This window comes from Macrobrachium rosenbergii, chromosome 48 (genome assembly GCF_040412425.1).
Source record: "Macrobrachium rosenbergii isolate ZJJX-2024 chromosome 48, ASM4041242v1, whole genome shotgun sequence".
Taxonomy (NCBI): domain Eukaryota; kingdom Metazoa; phylum Arthropoda; class Malacostraca; order Decapoda; family Palaemonidae; genus Macrobrachium; species Macrobrachium rosenbergii.
The window spans coordinates 59,316,591-59,341,390 of NC_089788.1; the positions used below are offsets into that span (position 1 = coordinate 59,316,591).

The following is a 24,800-nucleotide window of genomic DNA, read 5'->3' on the forward strand; positions in this document are numbered from 1 at the left end:
GACACAGACAAATATCTTGTATAACCTTTTGAATAGGCCATAGGCAATGCCTCAAGACCAGCAAGTGTTGCTAAATGTGTGAAAATTTAGCAAAAATGTCTGAATTTCTCGCAACTCGGTAATTCTAAGCGGAACCCTACGGCACTTCGGTTACACGAGATCGTTGTGAGTTCACGCCAGTGTGATTCTGTGAGACTTAATCAAGCTTAGCCCCATATTTGATGGTGATTTTCTTGATCCTTGCTAATATGCATTCGGCTTTTTTGGTAAGTAGTTGATATTGAACTTCTTTTGATCAAAGTAGTTTTTATGTCGGTATTTAAACTAAGCTTAGGCTATGCTGCATGATGAGTGCTTACGCCACTGAAAAGTGTAGGGTAGGAACTTGTAAGACCATGGGTAGGCCTGAACCTGACCCCCTAGAATACATAGCCTAGGTTATAATGTTCCAGAAACAATGGCCGTATGTTTGAGTAATACTTCACCACATTCATGATCACTAGGATAGGTTAGCTTAGGCCAAGCCAACAGTTCACACAATTTAGGCTTAGGCAGTCTGAAACACAGGCAAACCGAGTAGCCTCGGCATAGGCTGCATGTAATTCATTGTCAGGTCATTTTTATAGGGGTAAATCTAAGCAACAACTCTGCACGGACTGTTACCTTGGTAATTGATATTTCCTATACTTTGAGTGTTGGTGATGAAGGAGGTGGTGTTGTTTATTGTCTGTCAGTTATCACTAACCTCATATCTATCCGACATGTTTGGGGACCCTTTGGGAACGCAGGGTTTTGGGTGGGGGAAATCGTTGGGAGAAAGACCTGACTCATGTTGTTTTGTTATGGAGTGGTTCTGCACATGTGCATGTTATTAGGGAGCCACATGTTTAAGAAGGGATAGGCTAAGGAAACCTATTATAAAAGGAACTATACTAATCTAATGTACCCTAACCTAACCCAACCTAACCTAGCAGGCCGCGTTACTCGCCTCACGAACCCCCCAGTGTAGGAAAGCCCACTTTTTATCAAACGCTCCCCTATAGCACTGCGCATGCGCGATAGCATTTCAGGATGGCCAGCATATAACTTCTGAGGTTAATTATATACAGGTTAATTACAGTTGACCATAAAAAAATAACAGTAAATTCTTGATAAGCAACCAAAATACTATGGAAAATATCAATTTCCAAAGTAATATCCCATGTGGAGCTATTGCTTAATTCCGATTGTAAAGTGAAAATGTGGTAATGCTGTAGAATACTTGCACCCACGTTCTGTTGTGCATTAAGTAACTTTAGGACATAACACCAAGGATAGGTTAGGTTAAGGTTAGGATAGCATGCTTAACTGTTTTAGCATCTGTGTTTTGCTTTTATTCAGATAGGTTTAATTCACACATCTCTTCTGCACTTCTACCAAAAATTTTAACTGTGGAGTCCTATACTAGAAGGGCTGTGGTCATCCCATTATCCAGTGGCCTAACAGAGAAACATATATACTGTATAGGGCATAAAATATTGTGGTATTATTATCCTTTAATACTAGTTTCTCCTTTATACGTTTAGTACGAAAAACATGTAAAAATTTGTTGCAAATTTATCACAAATTTACCATTACTAAGATATTTTTTACATCTTTATGTTTCAGCGTTCATATCTTTGGGGCTGGTACCCAGCACTTTGTTCTTGTGATTATGTATGGTATTAAAGTAAAAATTTACAAATATTGTTAGGTCAGATGTCTGGTAGCTTAGCTTGATGTTGTTGTTCCTGCAGAATTACCAACCTTTGCCTCCTCTGGAGGAGTACTCCTCAGCACAAACTGGAATCAGTCATTGAAACTTGATTAAGGGTAGTTATCTTGTGCTTAATGAGTGTGAATTGGGGAATACCTTCACTCACCTGCCATCACTAAGGCATTTTTTCTTTAGCCAATCTCTAGGGTTGCTATCTGATTATGCTCTCCACCTAGGCTGAATTGTTGAAACTAGGTTTTTTTGGTTTTACATGACCACTGGCCTTTGCTTGTAGGATACGCTATGAAAGGGTGGTTGGTAAATAGAAAAATAGAATGAGATGTAAAACTTACCAAAATATGAAGTGCTAATTTATGTTACTGGGTTGCAAGGCGTAATTATACTAGGTTAAGACTCAACAATGGTTTACTCAATAATCAGGATAACAATTCAATGGGATTAGCCTACAGAAAATGCACATGGGGAGATTAGGGCACACAGGCCATTATTCAAATGGGTTGAAGATAATGAAATTCCCGGGGCTTCATAGCCCACAGCATGCAGACGATGAAGGAAGATGCGAGGTGTAAATGCTGTCTATGTCACAGGTGATAAGGGCATCCTGCTGCAAGAGAGATATGGCGAATTATCTATAGAATTAGAGTAAATCATGGCACTAACTAAAATCATCAAGCTATCCTATGCCTGGCGCCCAAAGACTGCTCTTATCACTACCGGTGGAATTTGACGGTCTAGCCGACAAGAACCTATTAAACCCTTATAGGGGCACTGAGTTTACTTACGCATGCAAATGGCAAGTGACAGTGGCATGAAAGGGGTTGTCTGGGGTCCAAGATGGGGACACAGATTCAACAGAGGCAACGAGAGTTGCACATGGTTTATCAAGGGGAACTTGGGAAGTTTCGTGACAAAGTAAGGAAGTAGAACCTAGTAGGAGGAAAATAGACCGCCAAAGTACTCAAGTTGCGTCTTGGGGCTTAACGTCAGGTTCCACAAGATCGATCCCGGAGTGATGGGGGTCCCGAGCTGATGCACATGCTTGATAGTGTATGGTGGTCCTGGGAGTAAGAGTGGGAAAATCGCGTCTACTCTTAATAAAGGCCAGAGAAGGAATGCGGGCGATTTCATGGGGCAGCCTTCTGAGCTGGGGTCAGGGTAGCCTTACTTCCACCAAACCATTAAAAACTGCTAGTTATAATTCCAGAAACAATCAAGATAAAAATATGCCCCAAATTAGTTAAAGGGGACTTCATGATCATTGTTTCTAACATCGCTAGAATTCTCTGTAATTTAGTGGAACTTTGATGATGAAGAGATTTAGGTGGCAGTAGAGGCGATGGGGACTGACACTCAGGACTACATTATGCCCCATATAATCTCATGTAAGATGCCTGAAGAAATTGCAAAGGCCACTGCAGCCAAGCCTTCGTGGTGACTATTCCATCAATGTCAGGTCTTGCTAGAGGGCAATCCTCTGTTCAAGCCAGAATGGGTGCCCAGCATTCGTCTTCCTGTGGAAGGAGGCAAGATCTGGTCTGGTTCTCTCAACCCCACTAGAAAACATTTTGGCAGAAAAGGAGGGAAGGGGAAGAGGAAGGAAAGAGGGTGCTGAGAGAGGCGATCCTCCTCTCTTCCTGCTATGAGTCGGGGATGCCTGTCACACCATTTGGCAATGTGGCTGCAACAAGAGGCGGACCCTTGGGTAGTTCAGTCCCTTTGGGATGGATACAGGATGCTTTTCAAGTACCCAAAGGATACAGGATGCTTTTCAAGTAATGTCCATATTGCAATACACTCCCTGAACACCTGAGTTAGCCCTGGTCACTGACCGGCCCGAACTATATCTCCATAATTTTACCCACAAAGTGGGTAATTAACTGTCAGCGCTACCAACGCTACAGGAAAAATCTTGTCAAATGAGTTACCTGAGGTACCGTTGACAACTCTGCTGCAAATACCGGCCGACAAAGACCGACATCCCCAATTGTTTTTTGTTTGCCATGCTGTGTGGGTGTGTCCCACATCAGGCAAACTTTTGGTCATTTAGCCCGACCCCCATTTAAAGAATTTGGATCTCAGATTACGGTTTTGGACTGTTTTCAACGCCTTTTCTCCTGGATTTATACTTTATTGACTGGATTTGGAGCTTCTCTCCCGGTTTTAACTTCGGATCGGTACTTTGGACTCGATTGCATAAGTCAGACAAGAAGATGTCGCTGTCTGCTAGCTCCACTGCTTCCACTTTGTCTACATCTTCGACGACTGATCCTTCTACTGGAGGAGATGCTGCCGCTCATCGGTCCTGCACATCCTGCAAGTGTAGGATGAGTACCCTTAAACACGATCGATATTCTGTTTGTATTTTATATAGGAAGGTTCAGTGTAGTATCAGTCAGAGATGTGACAGGTATTGGTCTTGGTCAGTAGATCAAATGGAGGATTATTTGAAACACAGAAAATCCTTTGCCTCGAATAGGGTTACAATCAGTAGATAAGGAAGCATTCAGTTCAGAGTTATTCAAGAAGTTAGAGGACAGTTTATCATCCAATATGTCTAGCCTGTTTCTAGCCTGATGAGTAAGTTAACAGAGAAAAAAAAGTATACCTTAGTTTTACCAGACCACTGAGCTGATTAACAGCTCTCCTAGGGCTGGCCCAAAGGATTAGACTTATTTTACGTGGCTAAGAACCAATTGGTTACTTAGCAATGGGAATAGAGATAGTGATAGTAGTAGCATAGTTGATTCTAATCGTTCTTTTTCATTCCTCCCTGCCTGTTCCAGAACCAGCCCTAACGGGTGGCGGGGGTCATGGAGAACTGCAAGCCTCGAAGGTAGGTTCTGCTGGCCTCCCCGGCATGAAGCAGGCAGTGTTAGCAGCAGATTCCCCCTTCCCCCTCAAGGTGTAAGTTCTGAGGTTGATGTAGAGTTAGGTAAGATGTGGACGAGTAGGGAAGATAGGTTAGGAAGAGTTCAGGAAGAGAAGTGGAAGGTGCAGTCTTCTTTGGGTTTGGTTTCGGTTGTGGTTTCTAGTGTGACAACTTTGTCTTGGATCCATCTTCGGTTTTATTTCCTGCTTCAAGTTCTTTACAACAGAAGGTTTCTAAGTCCGTGGTTGGTCGTTCTGATGTGGTTTCGGGTTTCTCAGGTTCTGTAGTGTTGGAGAATGCTCCTTCGTCCTTGGAGGTTCCTTTTCCTTCGGTGGATGAGTTTAGTTCGTCTTGCGGTGGTGGTAATTCTGCTGATAGGGTTTTCAATTTGGCTCAGTATAATGCAGAATCGTTGGGTTTGTCACAGGGTTATAGATTACTAGTTAGTCAGTGTTTTCAATTTTGGGTTTTCCAGTATTCCAGATCATGTCTTGAAGAATTTTCTTGAGTCTGCTAGTGATGTCTGTCAAGATTATCAAGGGGGAACAGAGTCAGTCTAGTTTCTTTCTCAAAAAAAAAAAAAAAAAACTATGGCCTCTTCTGCTGCTTCTGAGTTTTTTTTTCACTGATTTCTTCTAAGCCTTCTTCCAATGTCTTTACACAATCTTCTTTATAGGGTCTCTCTTCGGAGTCTTCTCTTGCTCATCCTGTTTTCTTTGCCATTAAGTCAGCAGAGCAAAGAATTTTCATTGGTGCAATCCTGTAATGTTGGAGTTTTCAGCAGCTTCCTCTCTCTCTGCGGGGTTTGAGGTGGCAGGCGCATGCACCAAGCTGGTAGATGTTGTCACACGTATTTTAACAAACACGAATTTTCGAACTACAATTCACTAACACAGGAATTGTGCGCTTCCTCTGCCGAAATGGTTTTCGAACAACAGACTTAGCTAACTGTTCACAACTAACACATGCAGTAAATCCCTGGCAAAGCACTTCCTAATTCTTAAATATCAGTCTTCTGGCATCACATCACAGCTGCTATTCTTCTCACGATGCAAAATTTCGCTGGCAGTTATTCTGAGTCGCTAAATTAAGAGCTTCTTTTTGCGCTCTCGCCTTCTTTGGCGAGGCTGTCTTCTTTAGCACCTTACACGGGTCCGGGAGTTTTCACAGGCTTCTGGTCTAGATGCTTCACAGGCAGTTGCGCAGTCTCCTCAACTTCGTATTTTCTATCATTACTGGGTTTAAAATGTAATGTGTCCATTGCGGTTCTTGTGGATGCTACAGCATTTGGCGTTTCGGCTGCATCATCGTTGAGTGTATCAGTACCAATGGTGTCCTCAGCCTCTCCTTTCCACTTAGTAGCTGGTAATTTTCCTTCTTCAGTCCCCATTGGTTCCACAACTCGTAGCTTGTCCTTAGAAACACCTTCTGAGTACTGGACCAATTGGTATGTTCTCCACCTGTCCAACATTGGCGGTAGGTGCTCCAGTGGTTATTCTGAGTGTGGCTGCTTTCTTTTCTCTCCTTCTCCTTCTTCTTTCTCAACTTTTCCTGAGGCTGTTTCTGTTCCTCCTTCTAAGGTGTTCAATGTGGGTTCGGCTTTGGTTCCGGGTTATCAGGGAGTTCTTCCTCCATCTCCCTTAATCAATGTGACTTCAGCTCCGGATACCCATCCTGGTGCAGTGTTGGTTCATCTGGCGTTGGGTGGATTGGGTGTTGTGGCCTCTCCGCTCACAGGGGTGGGCGTTTGTTGCCCAGGTGTGGTTGGCCCAGGTGTTACGTCATCGTCGCTGGGTGGTGCGGGGTTTGCAAAGTAGAGTGCGCCCAACTCAAGAGTTTTGTCATTGGCTTTAGTTGGTACAGGGTTTGCGCAACCGGGTTATGGTTGGCTCAGGTATGATGGGGTCAAGTATGTCAGGTGTTGGTCTCGCACATCCTGGTGTAGCGAGTCCGGGTTATCGGGTGCAGCTCTTGTGGGTGGTCAGTCTGTCTCTATCCCAGTTCGGTCAGACCAGTCTGACAGAGAATGCTCTTGTGAAGACGAGGAGCCGGTACCAGATTTAGGTTTTTTCTCCAGTGAATGAAAGTGAGCATAAGCGGGTGGTGGGCTTTATCCATTCTCCCTATTCGCAGTCCAGGCTCCTGAGGAAGCTACACAACCAAACCAAGCAATGTTTTGAATCATTTTGTGCAACTAAACCAGTAGTCTCCCAAACATCAAGTAACCCAGTCTGGTTTGGCCTAGTCGGGCAGATATTGAGGGAGGCGGACTCTAGGTTATCTTCTCTTATCGGGTTGGGTAGACAGGATTCAACCTTGCTTCCTAATCTGAGAACTCGGGGCGGGGACAAGATCAACAGAACTCAATACTATAACACAGAGAGTCCTGAGAAGGTGCAAAGAACGGAAAGTGTCTCTTTTTCCCAACTTGTGTTGGGGAGTCTCAACGTAATGGCCGACTCGTTAAATCGCTCTCATCGGGTATTGGGGGGAGAGTGGACTTTGGCTCAGGAAGTAGTATGTCAGGTTCTCCATAAGTGGCCAGCATCTGTGGAATTTTTCGCGACGAGATTAAACCATCTTCTTCTGGTTTATTTCTCACCAGTGGTGGACCCCATGTTGATAGGCACCGTTGCAATGTTACAAAATTGGAATCACATGTGGGTTTATGCTTTCTGCCATTCGGTCTCATTCATCAGGTAATCAGGAAATTGCGGGAGAGTGTCAAGACATCTATGGCTCTAATAGCTCCTTGCTGGCCCTATGCCCTTGGTTTCCGGAACTCCTAAGCTCCTTACGGAAGTTACGATGTTCCTTCCCCATGCAGAAGATCTTCTCAGACAACCGGTTCTTCACCATTATCTTCCAAACCCTTGCATGCTGAACCTAGTTGCAAGGCGACTGCCAAGCGAGCAGCTAGACAGACCGGACTCTCTAAAGCTGTGTCTAGACACCTTTCTTTCAGCTTGAGAAAGTTGACCTGTAAGCTTTACCAGGTCAGCTGGACACTATAGAAGTTGGTGTCGTAAGGAAGGTCATTCCATCTCTAGACCTTCCTCAACCAAAATAGCTGATTTTCTTTTATTCCTTCGGAAAGTCAAGGTTCTTTTGTATTCCGTGATTGCTAGCTACCGCTCAACGCTTAGCTGTGCATGTAGTTTCCATCTTCCCGAAAATTTTTAGTAGTAAGATCATGCATGATATATTATGTTCCTTTAAGATTAATCGTCCTGTCTTGCCGACTCGGGCTTCTCCGTGGGATTTGTTGGAAGTTCAGACGTTAAGACAGCTGATTAAGGAGGTTTTTTTTCTTACGACTTTAACTACAGCTGGAAAGTGGGTGATTTTCAGACAATTTCTAGGCTGGTTTCCTTGGCGGGAAATGATATGTATTTGTCTCTTCTTCCAGAATTCGTGGCGAACTTGGAGTCAGAAGTTAACTCTCTGCCTCGTTCATTTAGGGATGTCCTTATGTCTGGTGCAAAGGTTGAGAAACTCCGTCCGCGTACATTTCTTGTCTCTCCTTGGAATCCTTCCTGTCCGCTGTCAAAGAATGCGATTAGTTACTTTCTGAGGGAGATGATTTCCCAGGCTTCTCAGGGTTCTTCTTCGTTGTCTTCAAGCTCTGTATTACCCCAAGCGCACAGTATTCGGACTTTCGGAGTATGGCCACTTCATCATCCTTTCTAAGGAATTGTTCAGTGTCTTCTATTCTGGAGGCGGCTACAGGGAAGTCCATCTCAAGATTTGCTTCCTTTTACTTAGAGACGTTCAATTCGCCTTGTCAGAGGGTTATTCTCTTAGTCCGTGTGTAGTGGCTAACTCTATTATCTAGGGTGCATTCATTTAGCTGAGGTGGTATTCTCTTAGTGCGGAGTTTCTTCGGTTAACCAGATAGAGAAATTCCTTTTAGTCTTTAGAATCTTAGGCAGCAGTAATAGTATAATCATATGAACTTAAATTTAGTACGTTTTTAAGTATCTTAGTCTTTGATAGTTTCCCTACGAGAATCCAGGGGGGTTCTCTAGTAGGCTAGGCTCTTTTGTAGGCGCTGAGATACTTCTTCGTTTGTTGATCATCGGGCCTTATCCGGAGGATCAACGGCTCGGCACACTGCTTCATTCCCCTCCATACATGAGAGGCTCTGAATAGCCACATGGGAGGTTCATTGTACTCCTCCATACATGAGAGGCTCTGAATAGCCACATGGGAGGTTCATTGTACTCCTCCATACATGAGAGGCTCTGAATAGCCACATGGGAGGTTCATCGTACTTCTCCATACATGAGAGGTTCTGAAGAGCCACATGGGAGGTCAATGGACTGAGACAGTACTGACCTGGCTGACGATCAAAGTACTCTCCAGCATGTCTCTTCACCGAAAGCATTGATTAATATGTTGAGTGTATGACTAAACAGATATCCTATGCAGAGCAGATCAGTTAGCTACCATCTCTGCGGTTGTAAAAAGGGGGTGTGCCGCAACCTAGATGGGTCTCCCTCCAGCATGTCTCTTCACCGAAAGCATTGATTGATATGGTGACATACATTTACACAGACATTTGCACATAATAGGTTGATGGTGAGTTACCTGCTTATTCTCCATTGACAGGTCGGGCTGAACTAGATTGATCCCACCTCCTTTAAAATTTTGTTAATCGGGCTAATTCAGGTGTTCAGCGAGTGTATTGTAATACTCACCTGAACACCTGAATGATTCCTACCCTCCTCCCCACTTCAATTTTTGAAAGTGAGTGACTCAATTGGGGATGTCGGCCTCTGTCGGCCGGTATTTGCAGCAGCGTTGTCAAATGGTACCTCAGGTTACTCATTTGACAAGATTTTTCCTGTAGCGTTGGTAGCGCTGACAGTTAGTTACCCACTTTGTAGGTAAAAGTATGGGGATACAGTTTGGACTAGTCAGTGACCAAGGCTAGTTCAGGTGTTCAGGTAAGTATTACAATATTAGTTTTATTATGAAAACTTCATATCCCCATCTTACAGACTGGTAGTGTCTCCATCATGTAGAACTAATTGAAATCTGATGCCTTGTAGATGGAAGGGCAGAAAATGATGGGGGAAGATGCAATAGAAGTCATGAATCGCTTCTTGCAGCTTTTACGTTGGAAGAAAAATTTAGCCAGAGATCAGCAAATCAATCATTGTCGGTGGAAAATGAAAAGACACTTCTCATTGGAGATGAAAATCTGCGTGATGTGCGCCCATCTGATCTAGGAGACAACTGCACTGTGAAAACGATTAGGGACACCACTATGGATCTCGCAGGATGCTGGGTAAGCGAGAAGCTTGATTGGATGCCCTCAAAGTGCATTATTTACTGCGGTACTAATGACCTCATTGAAAAGAAGGACATAAATCATATATTGGATGACCTAGGATCATTCACATCGGAACTGAAGCGCAAAAAGAGGACATCGATTTATATGTATGAACTCGTGCCCTGTCTGAAAAGTGACCTGGATAACACGATTAACTTGTATAATAACAAGCTTAGGGAATGGTGTTCCGTTAGCGGAGTACATCTCGTTAAAACCAACTTGAGTTTCAGGTTGGGCACTGGTGAAGTTGATGATATGTGCTTCGATAATCAAGTGGAATCAGATTCCGTCCTGAATAGGTATGGTGTCATTCGATTACTATCGGTCATCAATAAGCAGTGTAGATTCCTGAAACTGAGTAGTAGTGCGAAAACCTGCACACAAATAGTCAAGACTTTTAATCATCACGATTCGGAATCTCGAACCGCATCAGAAACAGTTACTTTTATAATCAAAAGGACGTTTAAATCGGAGCAGGTCAGAAAAACAAATACACCCCACTACCCTCCTAGGCCCATTAGACAAAATGACAGAGCTCATAGTAGACCTCAATATCTGATTCGCCTCACCAAACACTCGCTAGACGTGACTCGATACGACAATACTCAAACAAACAATATTTACAAAAGAGGTTGTTATAATTGTAGAATATAACCATAGACAGTCGAATTGCCGTTATGACCATAGAATCAAATGCAACAGTTGTTATAACTATGGCCACAAAGAGTCGCTTGTGCAATGTCATCAACGATTATTAGGTCAGAGGCCACGAAGAAAGTGCCGACAGCTCTACAAGGTTTGGGCCTGATAAAAGTGAACCTCTAACAATCAAGTGTTTAAACGCTCAGTCATTGCTTTGTCATTTTGAAGCAATAGAGTATATGTTGTAGGAAGAGGATATTGATATTTTATGCATATGTGAGACGTGGCTTGACCCATCATTGGATGATAAATTTATTAAAATTCTTAAATATAATGTTGTCAGATGTGATGCTGGACGAGGCTCAGGGGTGTGTGTACATTCGAGAAAATCTGACCTTCTCAAAATTGGATAACACAGAGACGGAAGGTTCTGAGGGCATTGAGGATGTGTGGCTGCAAGTTCAACGTAGGAAGTTTCCTTCTTTCATAATCGGCTGTATATACCGACACCTAAGGCACCTGCATTCCTTTTTCATACTTGACGAACGTTTTAAAAACGTGTCTGAAAAATAAGTCTATTTTTATCTTGGGTGATTTAAATGATAACCTTTTAGCGAAGAAACCATGTTTCAGAATTTTTAAAGTTTGGACCTGAAGCAAGTCATTGACAAACCCACAAGAATAACTGAGAGGTCTTCTACCTTGTTGGATGTTGCCGTTACAAATAAACCGGAGATGATAGTGAAAAGTGATGTCACGCCTAGCACTATAGCAGATCATGAAATAATATCCATTATCGTAAATGTCAGGAAGCCCAAACCTCAACCGGAAATAAGAACGTTCAGAAGCCACAAAAACTACGACGCAAATATACTCTGTGACATGTTGATGAGTAGAGTTCCAACTTTGAACATCATACTTAACACTGATGACGTCAACATTCAAGTAGGTATCCTCACGGATGTTTTCAATGGTTGCCTTGATCAATGCCCGGTTGTAACGGCTGAAATAACTCGTCCCTTTGCCCCTTGGATTGATGATAACCTAAAAAGGTGTTTAGTAGAAAAAGGAATTACAATTTAAACTCAAAATCGACAGGGCTAACCAAGTTTTAAATAATCAATTCAAAGAGACTAAGAAACAAGTGGAACATTGCCTACGCACAGCTAAGAAGAACCATTTTAGAAACGAGTTTATAAGAATAAAGGCAACAGTAAAGCTATGTGGCAGGTATTTGGAAACATGATCCCTGGCTTCAGACACAGGGAAAATAATAATCGAACTCTTGATGACCTCTTAAGGCAGCGGAGGAGTTTAATCAGTATTTTGCCACTGTAGGAGAAACAGCTTTTAGAAAATCCCAAGAAGGTTTTGTGGAAATTGAAACAGAGCACGAAGAGGGGAGTCATTAACAGTGTTCAACCTTTACCAAATATCCCTGATTTTCGACCTCAACCTGTGGACGTTCACACAGTTGTTTTAGCATTCAAAGAGCTACGTGAAACAAATTCGTATGGTTCAGACGGCATTCCATATAAATACTTAAAAGATTCCCTTCCTGTTTTGATCTTATATATTACAGTTATCCTAAATACGTCCATTGTTACCAGCTTGTTCCCAAAACTTTGGAAACACCCTCATGTCATTCCTTGTTCAAAGGTGGCGATGCCGACGAGGTGGGGAATTATCGTCCCATCTCATTACCCCCCAATTCTGTCAAAACTCTTGGAAAAAATTGTTGCCAGCCAGCTTATATTCTTTTTGGAGAGTAACAAATTACTGGCAAACAGCCAGTACGGCTTTAAACTCGTTTATCAACGGAAACCGCGCTTATGCAAGTTAATGAGCAAATATACGAAAACATCGACAACCAGAAGATGTCACTCCTCTTACTACTCGACCTTTCCAAAGCCTTCGATAGTGTGTCACACCCAATACTCGTACACAAATGTAAACAACTGCACATCGACGAGTTTTGGTTTAAGGACTACTTAACGGACCGAGTTCAGTCAGTACGAATAGGCTCCAGTTTTATCATCTCCTCAGGGTGTAGGTTACGGTGTACCACACAAGGATCAATCTTAGGGCCTATACTGTTTCTAGTTTATATTAACGATATGGCAAAGGCATTGAGTAAATATCTTTTAATTCAGTATGCAGATGATTCTCAGATATTACTATCTGGAAAGATTAATGATCTTCAGGATTTACTCAATCAAGCTCTAAAAGAAGCAAAAAAATATTTTCAAGTAAATGGCTTAAATGTTAATGTGAGTAAGACCCAGTGTATATTTATAGGATCACGCCAGTTAATAAATAAAATACCTTCTAACGCAACAATACTTTTTGATGAGACATATCAAGCCATCTCAAACTGTCAAAAACCTAGGCGTACTTATGGATCAATATATGTTATTCGATCACCACATCAATCACGTGATAAAAAAAGTAAATGGTGTCTTATTCTTCCTCAATCGCATAAAAGATATATTCGATAAAACATCTCGCCTAACAGTAGTAGAGTCGTTAGCCTTGAGCGTCATCAATTAATGTAGCAAGATATGGGGAATGACGACCAAAGAGCAAATAGACCGGGTTCAGAAGGCTCAGAATTTTGCAGCTAAAATAGCTTATGGTGGAGCGAGAAAATATGATCATGTGACACCAATCCTTAAGGAGCTACAATGGATGAACATCGAAACTAAAATACTTTTCGACCTCTGTTTGTTGTATATAAAATTTGCAATCATTTAGTTCCCGACTGGCTTTTAAGTTTCCTACTGTGGGCGATGTACAAGGAAGACCCACTCGTCAGTCGAGCGACCTCTTTGTAAGACGAACTACTACTGACATGGGAGCTAAATCAATATCGATTAAAGAACCAAGGGTCTGGAACAACATTCCAACTAATAAAGAATGCGCCTTCAAGTAAGCTTTTCAAAAAGAATTTGAAATCACACCTCCTTGAAAATAAATTACAATAAGACCAATTAAACTAGAATTTATTTATAACAAGTGGCTTGCTTTTCTCCTGATTTTTAGTCTTGACCGGCGTTTTTGCTTGGTTTTTATCGTGCTGTGTTTTGTTATGGGTCTCACTAATCTATTACCTTGTAACTGGAATAGTACTTACGTACTCAGATTTTTACGATCTTGAGACCTTGTTAGATGTACTTTTAAAGAAGGAAGAGCAGTATGTAATTGTTGTGCTGAGGAGCTTTTTGATATGACAATTTGTCGATGATTAAATGATTTTGTACTTTTACTATTGTATGTTGTATTGATGTATCCTTTGAGAGAAATGTAGAATAACCATTGTAAAATGGAAATAAAGTTTTTGATTTTGATTTGATTTGATTTGATTCTATCTTTGTACGTGCTTGCGAGACAAATGCATAAGTGAGAAAACCACCACACTGTTGAACTGTCTGCAAGGTATTTCTGGGCCATCAGAATGTGATAGCCAACCAGCCCATTTACCAAGGACACACACCAAGGATGGAGTGGTCCCTACACCCAGACGGGCAAAGAGGTTGTTCAGCTTCTGAGACACTCTTTTGATGGACCTTTTTGCCAAATGGCTGAACAGAAAAGGGCCAGAATTTTCCTGTATACAAGTAAAATATCATACCGGCAAAGGAAGCATATATTTTATTCCGTGTACTGTATTGTTTCCTCCCAACACATCGGCATTACTCAGTATGCCCTTGCAAGTTCCACTTCATCTGGACATTCTCATATCTGCCTAACAACAAATTTAAATATTTTTAATGTAGCCCGTACCGATTGTTGCCTGTTACTTGTTACTCTTCGACATGGGTTTGAGCGTTCTAACTACTTACCCTGCTTTTCTCTTGTTATCAGTCATTTTTCATTTTTTTGTCTACTTTAACCCCTTTCTCTGACCAAGCTTTTTTCCTTCTTATTGGAAACCACTTTTGGTTCAGCAACAACTCTTTTCATAACAAAATCTGGGGAAAAAAGTAACTTGAAGGTGATGTTCATAGAATCCCATTCAGCGTCACAAATGTTCTAACTGCAAAGGGATCTCCCTTTCCCATCAACCATAATGTCACATAGGTTGCGTTAAAGGAAATTCGAAATAATGTTTACAAACTTCTGATGAAGCCGAGAAGTTCCCATATACTTTCCATAATACAATTCCTGAAGCACTATTTTTTCTTTTTATCAAAATCCGCAAAACAAAGTTTCATCTGTTTGGCTTGATGCATTAAATGTCCAATCATAAATATTGAGTCAATATGCCATGTTTTTTTTGTTAAACATATTGTTTGAAAAAAACTAACGGAATATTTTGAAAATAATTGCTAGTAAAGTTGTAAACTTTCAGGTACTATACTTAATCCCCATTACGGAGGTCTCTTTAGTTACGATTGGGAACTTCGCGTTTTCTGTCTTGGTAGAATCACGAAAAATGAAAATGGACCCAAATATTTCATTGGTAACGTCGCTAGAATTTCTAGCCCCATCTTAATTTCTCACCTACGCCATTTCGTCATGTGGTAAAGAATTGTAATTTATCAAGCTTCATAGAAAATTGATGGGTTGGAAGCACTTTATTCAGAATTTTTTTAAATAAGGTTAACTGTAAACAATGTACCCTACTGTAGTTATGAGTGCATTTCATTAAAGATATCCATCCCAGGAGATCGTATAAAATGAGAACCATCTGGAATGTGTGGATCACGAAATTTAAATCTTCACCAGTGCGTTTAGGGTATATGCTTTCACGGTTTTGAATGCCCTTTACTGCTTCAGCTCCGGGCCATATGTCCCAAATTTCATAATGTCATTTGTTACTGTGGATGTTTAGACAAATCACTAAGCTATGCTTAGGTAGCAGTTTATGTCCATCCATTTTGTAACGCGTTATTTTACCATTGCTTTTACTTTTCTCTTAGTCATATAGTCTATGTTATTGTGATTATAAATGTGGTGATGCCAAGTAGACTTGATCTTAGTGACGTCAGCGGGATTCTGCTTGATTGGCTGATGCCTTCTTGCATCAGACCGCCTAGCTGATGTGAAGTTCGCATAACCTTAGTCTTAATATTTATCAGTGCTTTTTTTTTTATGGTGGTTGTAGTCAGAAGTCACTTGATGGTAGTGTGCAGCAGTTTTATACCGGTATGGCTTAGTTGGTGGTTGTTTAAGCACTGTTTTCGTGATTCTGTACCGTATCCCTCCAGTTCCTTTATTGTGCTTTCCTTTATTTTTCCCCCACGTTCCTATAGCGCTAAGATAGTAGTGATTGCCACAGTTTCATGTATTTTAACTCTTATTTTTATGGCCACACCTCCCTACATTTCCATATTTCATTATTTCATGCGTCTTGAATTACATTGTTCCTTCCACTTTATAGTTACGTTTCTTAGTGTATCATTCCCCAAGTTTTTGTACTCTTATTGTTTGTATTTAATTATTTCTTATACTCGTTTCTCTTCTCTCTTATTCCGAAAGCTTGTACTGATTTCTTTGTCGTTTTGCTGAAATTAATATTTTTCAAGATTTCCATACTGTTGCAGATACCTGGTACCCTTCTTTTGATAGGGAACATTATGTCAGCTATGCACTTCCTACTTCTGGATCTACGTCTCTTAGAGTAGAAGGCTTCTTTGGGTTGTTGTGTTTGCCTTATCTGTGGCTATTGGGTGCCTGACTTTCCCTTGTGTTTCACTTGCATATCATCGGTATGCCTTTCAGTGGTTTCTCTCTGGAGTATTCACCACTGCTCTTCATATTCAGTTCATGCCATCGATGATGCTTCATGCCACCTCACCATCTCCCCCAGCTCTTTGGAGCAGCTTGCCAGGCTAAGTTCCAAGTTTGTCAGAACACTTGAGGGCGTCTCTAAAGGTCTCATACTTATGTGCCCCCAGATACTTTTCGTAATCAGTTATAGTGTTATGAGTAATCAAATGATCTGATGTGGATGTGCTTTCTTCTCAACACTGATATATATTTATCTTTTAATTCAAAGATTTTGCTTACAAATGTTAATTCAAAGATTTTGCTTGCTATATTTGTAATGAAACCCCATCTTCTGTTATCCAAGTCTGATTTACTGCCGTTGACTTGTTTACCGATAAATTCTCATTTCATTCCACAGTTGAGGTTTACGTCTTGCTCGCCTATATATGTCATCTGTTGATATTAATTCCCCTCCATATTTTTACATTAATCTATCGGTCATTGGCAATATTTTATTTGCATTTCAAGGTCCTACTCAGACTTCCTTTGTGCTTGAAGTCTCTGTATACCCATCTCTGACTTTACTGCTTGTCAAATCTTAAGAATTTTCCTATATTGTGTTGATTCATTTGCTTTAGGTAGGTCGTCGTAGAGAAGCTCAAATTCTTTATTCCAAGAAAATTTTCAGTTATTTGTCGTACCTTGTTCCTAATTGAGTCCCGGGTCCCAAAGACTTGCCTCTTTAACTCCTCTGTTGGTCTTAATCCCTCTGCTGTTATCCTCTCCTTGTTCTTAAGTTTGTCATTTTTCTGTTTATTACTCTATTGCTTATTCCTTAGTTTTAGCTGCCTTCCTTTCTCCCATTTTGTTTCCTTTGTTTTCATTACATCGGATTTTGCTTTTCACACTTCTGTTTCCTATATCTGCCATTTGGTTTATCTATCCTTTAGACATGTTTTTTTCCAGTAATTCCTTTTATTCTGCATTTTCAGTTTTCCTTTTAAGCTGTTTTTTCATTGACAATGCTTATCCGTTGACTCACGGTTGCTGTTTACCAATGTCCAGTTTATATATATTAGAAATGCACAGTGGTCATTGTATTTTATTCCTTTGATATCTTGTATCGTTATAAAGATCACATCTTCATCTATAGTCAGTTTGATTATTCCATCATCCCCAATTCCATAATACATTCCCGACTTCTTCCCTTTAAATATTAGAGTTTATGATCCTTAGCACCTCGTCAGGTCAGAATCGAATTTACTTTACAACGGAGCCTTAATTATTTGTGGTGTCTTACTTCTGAGTATGAGGTTCTTTTCTTTTAAGATTTTCCTTTATGTATTACACTCTGTTTGCAGTAGCAGAAACTGAGAATTATAGTATGGGCCCTTGCAGTAGCAGAAACAGAAATAGTAGTATGGGCTGTTTGCATTAGCAGAAACTGAGAAATAGTAGTATGGGCTGTTTGCAGCAGCAGAAACTGAGAAATGGTAGTATTGGCAGTTTGCAGTAGCAGAAACTGCGAAATAGTATTATGGGCTGTTTGCAGTAGCAGAAAAATTTAAGTATATCTTAGTTTAACCAGACCACTGAGCTGATTAACAGCTCTCCTAGGGATGGCCCGAAGGATTAGATTTATTTTATGTGGCTAAGAACCAATTGGTTACCTAGCAACGGGAAACAGAAATAGTAATATGGGCTGTTTGCAGCAGCAGAAACTGAGAAATAGTAGTATGGGCTGTTTGCAGCAGCAGAAACTGGGAAATAGTAGTTTGGGCTGTTTGCAGCAGCAGAAACTGAGAAACAGTAGTATGGGCTGTTTGCAGCAGCAGAAACAGAAATAGTAGTATGGGCTGTTTGCAGCAGCAGAGACTGAGAAACAGTAGTATGGGCTGTTTGCAGCAGCAGAAACTGAGAAACAGTAGTATGGGCTGTTTGCAGCAGCAGAAACTGAGAAATAGTAGTATGGGCTGTTTACAGCAGCAAAAACTGAGAAACATTAGTATGGGCTGTTTGCAGCAGTAGAAACTGAGAAATAGTAGTATGGGCTGTTTGCAGCAGCAGAAACTGAGAAATAGTAGTATTGGCTGTTTGCAGTATCAGAAACCGAGAAATAGTAGTATGGGCTGTTTGCAGCAGCAGAAACTGAGAAACAGTAGTATGGGCTGTTTGCAGCAGCAGAAACAGAAATAGTAGTATTGGCTGTTTGTTGATCAGAAACCGAGAAACAGCAGTATGGGCTGTTTGTAGCAAACTGAGAAATAGTAGTATGGGCTGTTTGCAGCAGCAGAAACTGAGAAACAGTAGTATGGGCTGTTTGCAGCAGCAGAAACTGAGAAACAGTAGTATGGGCTGTTTGCAGCAGCAGAAACTGAGAAACAGTAGTATGGGCTGTTTGCAGCAGAAACTGAGAAACAGTAGTGTGGGCTGTTTGCAGCAGCAGAAACAGATATAGTAGTATGGGCTGTTTGCAGCAGCAGAAACTGAGAAACAGCAGTATGGGCTGTTTGCAGCAGCATAAACTGAGAAATAGTAGTATGGGCTGTTTGCAGCAGCAGAAACTGAGAAAAAGTAGTATGGGCTGTTTGCAGCAGCAGAAACTGAGAAGCAGTAGTATGGGCTGTTTGCAGCAGCAGAAACTGAGAAACAGTAGTATGGGCTGTTTGCAGCAGCAGAAACTGAGAAATAGTAGTATGGGCTGTTTGCAGCAGCAGAAACTGAGAAATAATAGTATGGGCTGTTTGCAGTTGCAGAAACTGAGAAATAGTATTATGGGCCGTTTGCAGTAGCAGAAATTGAGCAATATCCTCCTTCACGAAAGGGACATTAATTACGCCCATTACTCCAAGCTTATCGTTGAACCCCGCTTTTTAATCGAAAAAAAGTTCATGATGATTCTGTAATGTCAGTGAGACAAAAGTGTTATTTTTATTTTCAATTTCTTTATCAATTTTAGGTTCCCCAACTCTAATTTTCTCTTATTTGTGTCGAATTGTCTTTTCTTAGCTTGATGCTTTTAACATTTTCTTTATTCCTCTACCTATTAAATTTAGTTCTTCATTGGTAAATACGTCCTGCGCCCTTTAACAGCTACTTCTTACATTTCCTGCATTTCAGTTCTTCATCTGAAATCAATATTCTTACATTTGTATTTACCTTATTATTTAAAAATCCCACGTAATAGGTTCTACAGAGCACTATAAGGCGGCTTTTAAGTTCAAAAGTTTATTGATTATTCACATTATATAATCTTTCCAAAATGAAGTTGAAGGGTAAATCCTGCCCCCATGACTACTACCCTTTAAGCCTAACTTTTCTCCACATATGAATATCCCATAGGAGGTTAGTACCATCAGTGCACCTCATGCGTTGTACTGTAGGCATTACTTAAGGTTCTTTGCAGCGTCCCTTCGGCCCCTAGTTGGAACTCTTTTATTCCTTTTACTGTTCCTCCTTTCTTCCATCTTCCTTTCCACCTCCTCGCCTAATAATGGTTTCATAGTGCAACTGCGAGGTTTCCCTCCTGTTACAACTTGCAAACCTTTGTCTGTCAGTTTCCGTTTCAACGCTGAATGACTTCATAGGTCCCAGCTCTTGGCCTTTTGGCCGAAATTTTCTATTCTGTTCTATTGTATTCCACGTATGAATAAGACCACCTCATCATTTGTGTCTGTTAAAAAGTTATGTATCTAATTTAGGTGAGCGCTGAAAGAAGTAATTTAGTAGGATTTACTGTACTACTACTGCAATTGGGTTTCTGCAGACTGTCTGTCTGTCCCCTGCGTCGATTTTGCTTCAACTATGAAACCGGGTTTACTCCCTGATTCTTGCATCGATGACCATCGTCCTTGCGACGGCCCCCTTTTTTTATATAAAAGAATAATAACCCTGATTTCCGTATCTTTCTATTTTTCTATTTTCCTTTCGGTCTCTATTTACAAAAAATAGCTTTGAAATGAGAGCTTCAGAATGTTGTATATATCATGAATGAGGGTCGAATGGGGGGCGGGGCGAGCCGCCTCCAGAAAAAAAGAATGGGTTTTATGTTACTGAATATGAATATCTTTGAATATAATCTAACAGTAAAAGATATTCATATTCAGTAACATAAACCCCATTCTTTTTTTTTCTGGAGAGTACTGTGAAGATCAAAAGGTCCTTAAAACCACTGTTGACACGTTTCAACCAAATGTTTCGAATACCAAAACTTCTGTATCCCTGATCACTGGCGAAATGTGGACAATAATAAGTGTCAGGAGTATGTACAAGGCATACGCAGGTGTAAACATCACCAACGCCATATTGCCACACCTGCGTATGCCATGTTAGTAGCCTTCTCTTGACACTTATCGATAGTCCACATTTCGCCAGTGATCAAGAATACTGAAGTTTTGGTATTCGAAATATACGATTGCAATGTTACTGAATAACACTAACAGTGATAATTAAGCACCAAAATATTTAGTATATATATATATATATATATATATATATATATATATATATATATATATATATATATATATATATATATATATATAATAATGTGTATCAAAGGCGATCTTCTGTGAAATATGTAAATTAAGAAAAGGTCGAAACTCGGCAAATAAAACAAATGAAAGAGGTATTTTGGGGGTATCGTTCATTCCAGTTTCTGTAAGAAACTTATTTTATTTACTAATAGCTTAATGATAAATTGTTATTAGAATTCTAATCCATAAAAATAGAGCCGAGAAGTGTTTAGCTGTTTCATTAGTAATAGAAACTTGATCTACACAACCATTGAAGTAATGCTATAAAAGGCGTGGAGGGATAGAACAACATAGATTAATGTTATTGTTTTATTAAATGATGATGATGATAATAATAATTGTAAAAAGCATAACTATATATATGAATATAAAATGACTTGCAGGTTTTGCCTTCATTTCGAGATCCACACCTGAACATCTTTCTCAAGCGCCTCATCTTCAGGGACAGCATCAGGTGAACAGAATTTCTATGAATGAAAATTCTGATACATAAGTGGTTGGTTGTATTCCATTTATACTCTGAAAATTTTGATATAAACGAAATATTCCCCTTTTAAGCCACATGGTATTGTGGTTTCCCATACTGAATCAAAAGTATCATGTCCTATATATATACAGTGGGCCCTTCTTGCCCGGCCATTGCATGACACTCCTATAGCTTTTATACCAGTAACTGACAAGAAATTGTAGGAATAACAGTCGCCTTTCCTGCATCAAGCTGAAAGAGAAAAATTATTATTGGTTTGCCATTCTCTTTTTAGGGAAGAAAAAGGTTCTCTACTAGAAAGTCTGTAACCAGTTTAGTTTAATTAATTTGGCATCACTCTCTTCTTGAAGTAAGATGACATTATAAATTTTGCATTAGTTAAGGTTAAACTATTCTGAGGTCAGGTGCTGAAAGGATGATGGATGGAAGTTTTAAGAGTAGTGCAAGTCAACAAAATAAACCCTCATATTTTATATGGAATTTTATCTCAGCATAGTCTGCAGTGATTCAAGCATGACAACAAGGTTTCTAATTAGGTCGGCTGTCTTGTGCAGGATTGTGGCTAACTGGCCATGCAAAGACAGTATGCGTAGTGTCAGTTACTCTTCAACCATAACTGTTTGAAGACGTATTACTCCTATTCTTATCATGACTGATGTTGAAGCTGTGTCTTATAGTATTTTGTAATTGAATGGCTTGTGATTGGGGCTTTTCTGCCTATAGTGATAGATGCCATGGACATGATATGTTTCGTGTCCAAAACCACCATTGACCTTCTGTGTTCAGCATGAAGAGGCCAAGAGTGTGATGAGAGTCTTCTCAAGACAGGTCACCAAGGTGTGGGTCTGCCCTTGAGCTTTCTCCAGCACCTGACTAGTTGTTCAGTGTCACACACTCTCTCTTCCCATGAGAGTCCCCTTTCCCAGGACTAAGGATAGTGTCAGCCAGCCTTTGGAGGTTGTTAAACCAGGTCCAGGGACATTCCTTTGCTTGGTTCTTGGGCTGTCCTGGGGGATGGTTGCACTCCTGTGAGAAGTACTGAGTAGCCTTACTCAGTTGGCCTTGAGCTTGCGTGGCTTCATACTAGACTGATCCATGCGCGGCCTCTCACAGGTCAACATGTGGCAAGTTGTAGGCTCCTGTTCGCCACACTTGGTTTCAGCCAGCCTGGCTGGTTCTGCTCTTTTGACACAGCATGGGGTGCAGGAGATGATCATGTACAGTCGCCTCTTTCGCTTTCAGATGTAATTCTGTATTCACGTCTAGAACCAGGCATATATCACATTCACCAAGGCATTTATCACATTCACCATAGTACAGAGGAGTTTGGATACCATGTCTCTCTGCTTCAGCAGAGATTTCAGCCCTCCCCATCAATGGATCAGATGGTTTGTTGCCTCTGGAACCTGTGCAAGCAGAGCTAGCGGGGCATTTCTTTGAGATCATCAGGCTCATCCATGAGTGGAATGGTCTTGCAGTATTCAGCGTGGCCAGTCTATATTTGTGTCATCCATTGAGAGGGGGAACTAGTGGATGACTGGAGTTGATCCCATCTTACAGTTTGCTCTTGGCTGCTGCAGCTGACAGTGTGCTGGGTAAAGTGGATGGCCTGATTCATGGATCATAGAACTCCTTGGCCTCTGGTCAGTTTGCCAAGTAGCCGCCTCATCCACTGACTTGGCAGCAGAAATGTTAACCTCCACTGGTGGCTGAGACCTTCCCTTTACAGATGAACCTGTCAGTTTGTGGGCTGATGGGCAATCTTGGATTAGAGCAACTGTGGATGGAGGAGGGAATTCCTTTCTGCATCCAAGGTGATCCCACTGAAGTTTGTAGCCATGGCATCATTCAAAACTACTTTGTGGTTAGACTAATGGCTAAGCACTTTGATAAACTTTGCTGTTTTCAGTGGAATGTGGAAGAAAAGGCAAAGTTCAAGAGGCTCTTGGTGTCAGAAGGAGGACTCAGACTTTCATCTTACACCAGACAGTGAACTTGTGATGAGCCTTTTTGCCAGACAGGTCCACAAGAATAGTCTTGACCTATGAAACTCTTTGGTCAAGTACCTATTTACTCTTTTTGAAGAATAAAGTCTATGCAGCAGTGGAGAAGAGGAGAACTAACACTCTGGATTCCTTCATCTTATGTACAGTGTCCTGAAGGTGCCTTCAGGAGCTGTGAAGGTTAATGCGGTCAAGCTTTTGGCAGGGACTATGCCATGAAAGTTGGGCTTTGCTAGTGAGGAGGGAAATGGAAGAGGAAGGGAGGAAATCACTGAGACAGGTGGTCTTACTTTCCCACTGCTGTAAAATGGGAATGCCTTTTGTGCCATTGGCAACGTGGCAGAAACAAAGCAGAACCTTGGGTAGCCCAGATCCTTCAGGACAGATACTGGTTTCCCTACAAGAAATGTTGCCCTCCCTATCTCATAGATCAGTGCCATTTCCAACTGACTTGCAGGAGTCGTTGAAATCTTCCACTCAGGAGATGGAAGTGCTGAAAATGATGGAGAAAGATACATTAGAAGTTGTGGATGGCCATGCTTCAGGCTTTTTAAGTCATATTTTCTTGGTGGAAAAGGCAACATGAGGCTGAGGTCAGTCATCAGTGTCTCACCAGTGAAAAGATTCATACATCAATTGCTGTTCAAGTTTGAAACCCCACATTACACATTGACTTCTTTGAGAGAGGGAGATTTCATATCTTTACTAGATCTGAAGGATGCTTACTTTCGGGGGTCCCATTCATTCAAACTGACAGAGGTAATTTTGCTTTGTCTGCAAAGTATTAAAATAGTTCCATGTTTTATGCTTTGGTCTGGTAACCAGCCCTCAGATGTTCACACTAGTGTCACCATGGGCTCATTCCTTGGGGATCTGTCTTTCTGTTCCTTGACAATTGGCTAGTCATGACAGCCTCAGAGCAGAAGTTACTATCTGACAGGGATTGTGTTCTCACTTTTTTTTCATGAACTGGGAATTATTATATACTGGGAGAAGTCTGAACTGATTCCCAGTCAGCAGACAGACCTTTGTATGCTAACTGACTTGGTTACAGCAAGAGACTGTCCAATGGAGACTCATCTCACCAAGCTTAGGGAGGCATTAGTGCAGTTCCTGGCACATTGGAAACAACCTGCTCAATTTTGGGAAGTCCTTGTTAGGATGTGTTTGGTTTTCCTCTGTCTAACCACTTTTAACAGGCACGGCATATTCAGGCCAGCTGGGCTTAGATGCAGGTGAGTTACTCAACAGAATTTCCTATCTATAACTGTAATTCATTAAAAGATGTGACTCCCCACCTCTCAAATGGGTGGTGGGCTGTTGGGGTATGCTACTGTATGTGGGTTGTTCAGTGGTATTATGCTACCTTATGAACAGTCTCTTGCACTTGGAGCGTGAGTGAGGACAAGTCACATTCTGGAGTGGGGTTATGCCTTCCCAGCCATCTCTTATGCCAGG

At 41.0% G+C, this 24,800-nt stretch overlaps 2 protein-coding genes across 10 annotated transcripts in view; one reads left to right on the top strand and one right to left on the bottom strand.

Moving 5' to 3' along the window:
- Positions 1-2,143: 2,143 nt before the first annotated feature.
- The window catches only part of LOC136831435 (uncharacterized), a 45,351-nt gene continuing 22,694 nt past the window's right edge, over positions 2,144-24,800 (bottom strand). For 8 of the 9 annotated variants that reach the window (XM_067091900.1, XM_067091901.1, XM_067091892.1 and 5 more), the window contains one exon: positions 21,148-21,570. The gene's annotated coding sequence lies outside the window, so the exon portion shown is untranslated. Of the gene's footprint in view, positions 2,361-21,147; positions 21,571-24,800 lie in introns of those variants that run through there. The other variant, XM_067091893.1, reaches the window with a different exon arrangement.
- LOC136831109 (daxx-like protein) lies at positions 18,169-18,775 on the top strand. The gene is made up of 2 exons (XM_067091061.1): positions 18,169-18,341; positions 18,538-18,775. The coding sequence occupies exons 1-2, from the start codon at positions 18,169-18,171 to the stop codon at positions 18,773-18,775; spliced, it is 411 nt and encodes a 136-aa protein (XP_066947162.1).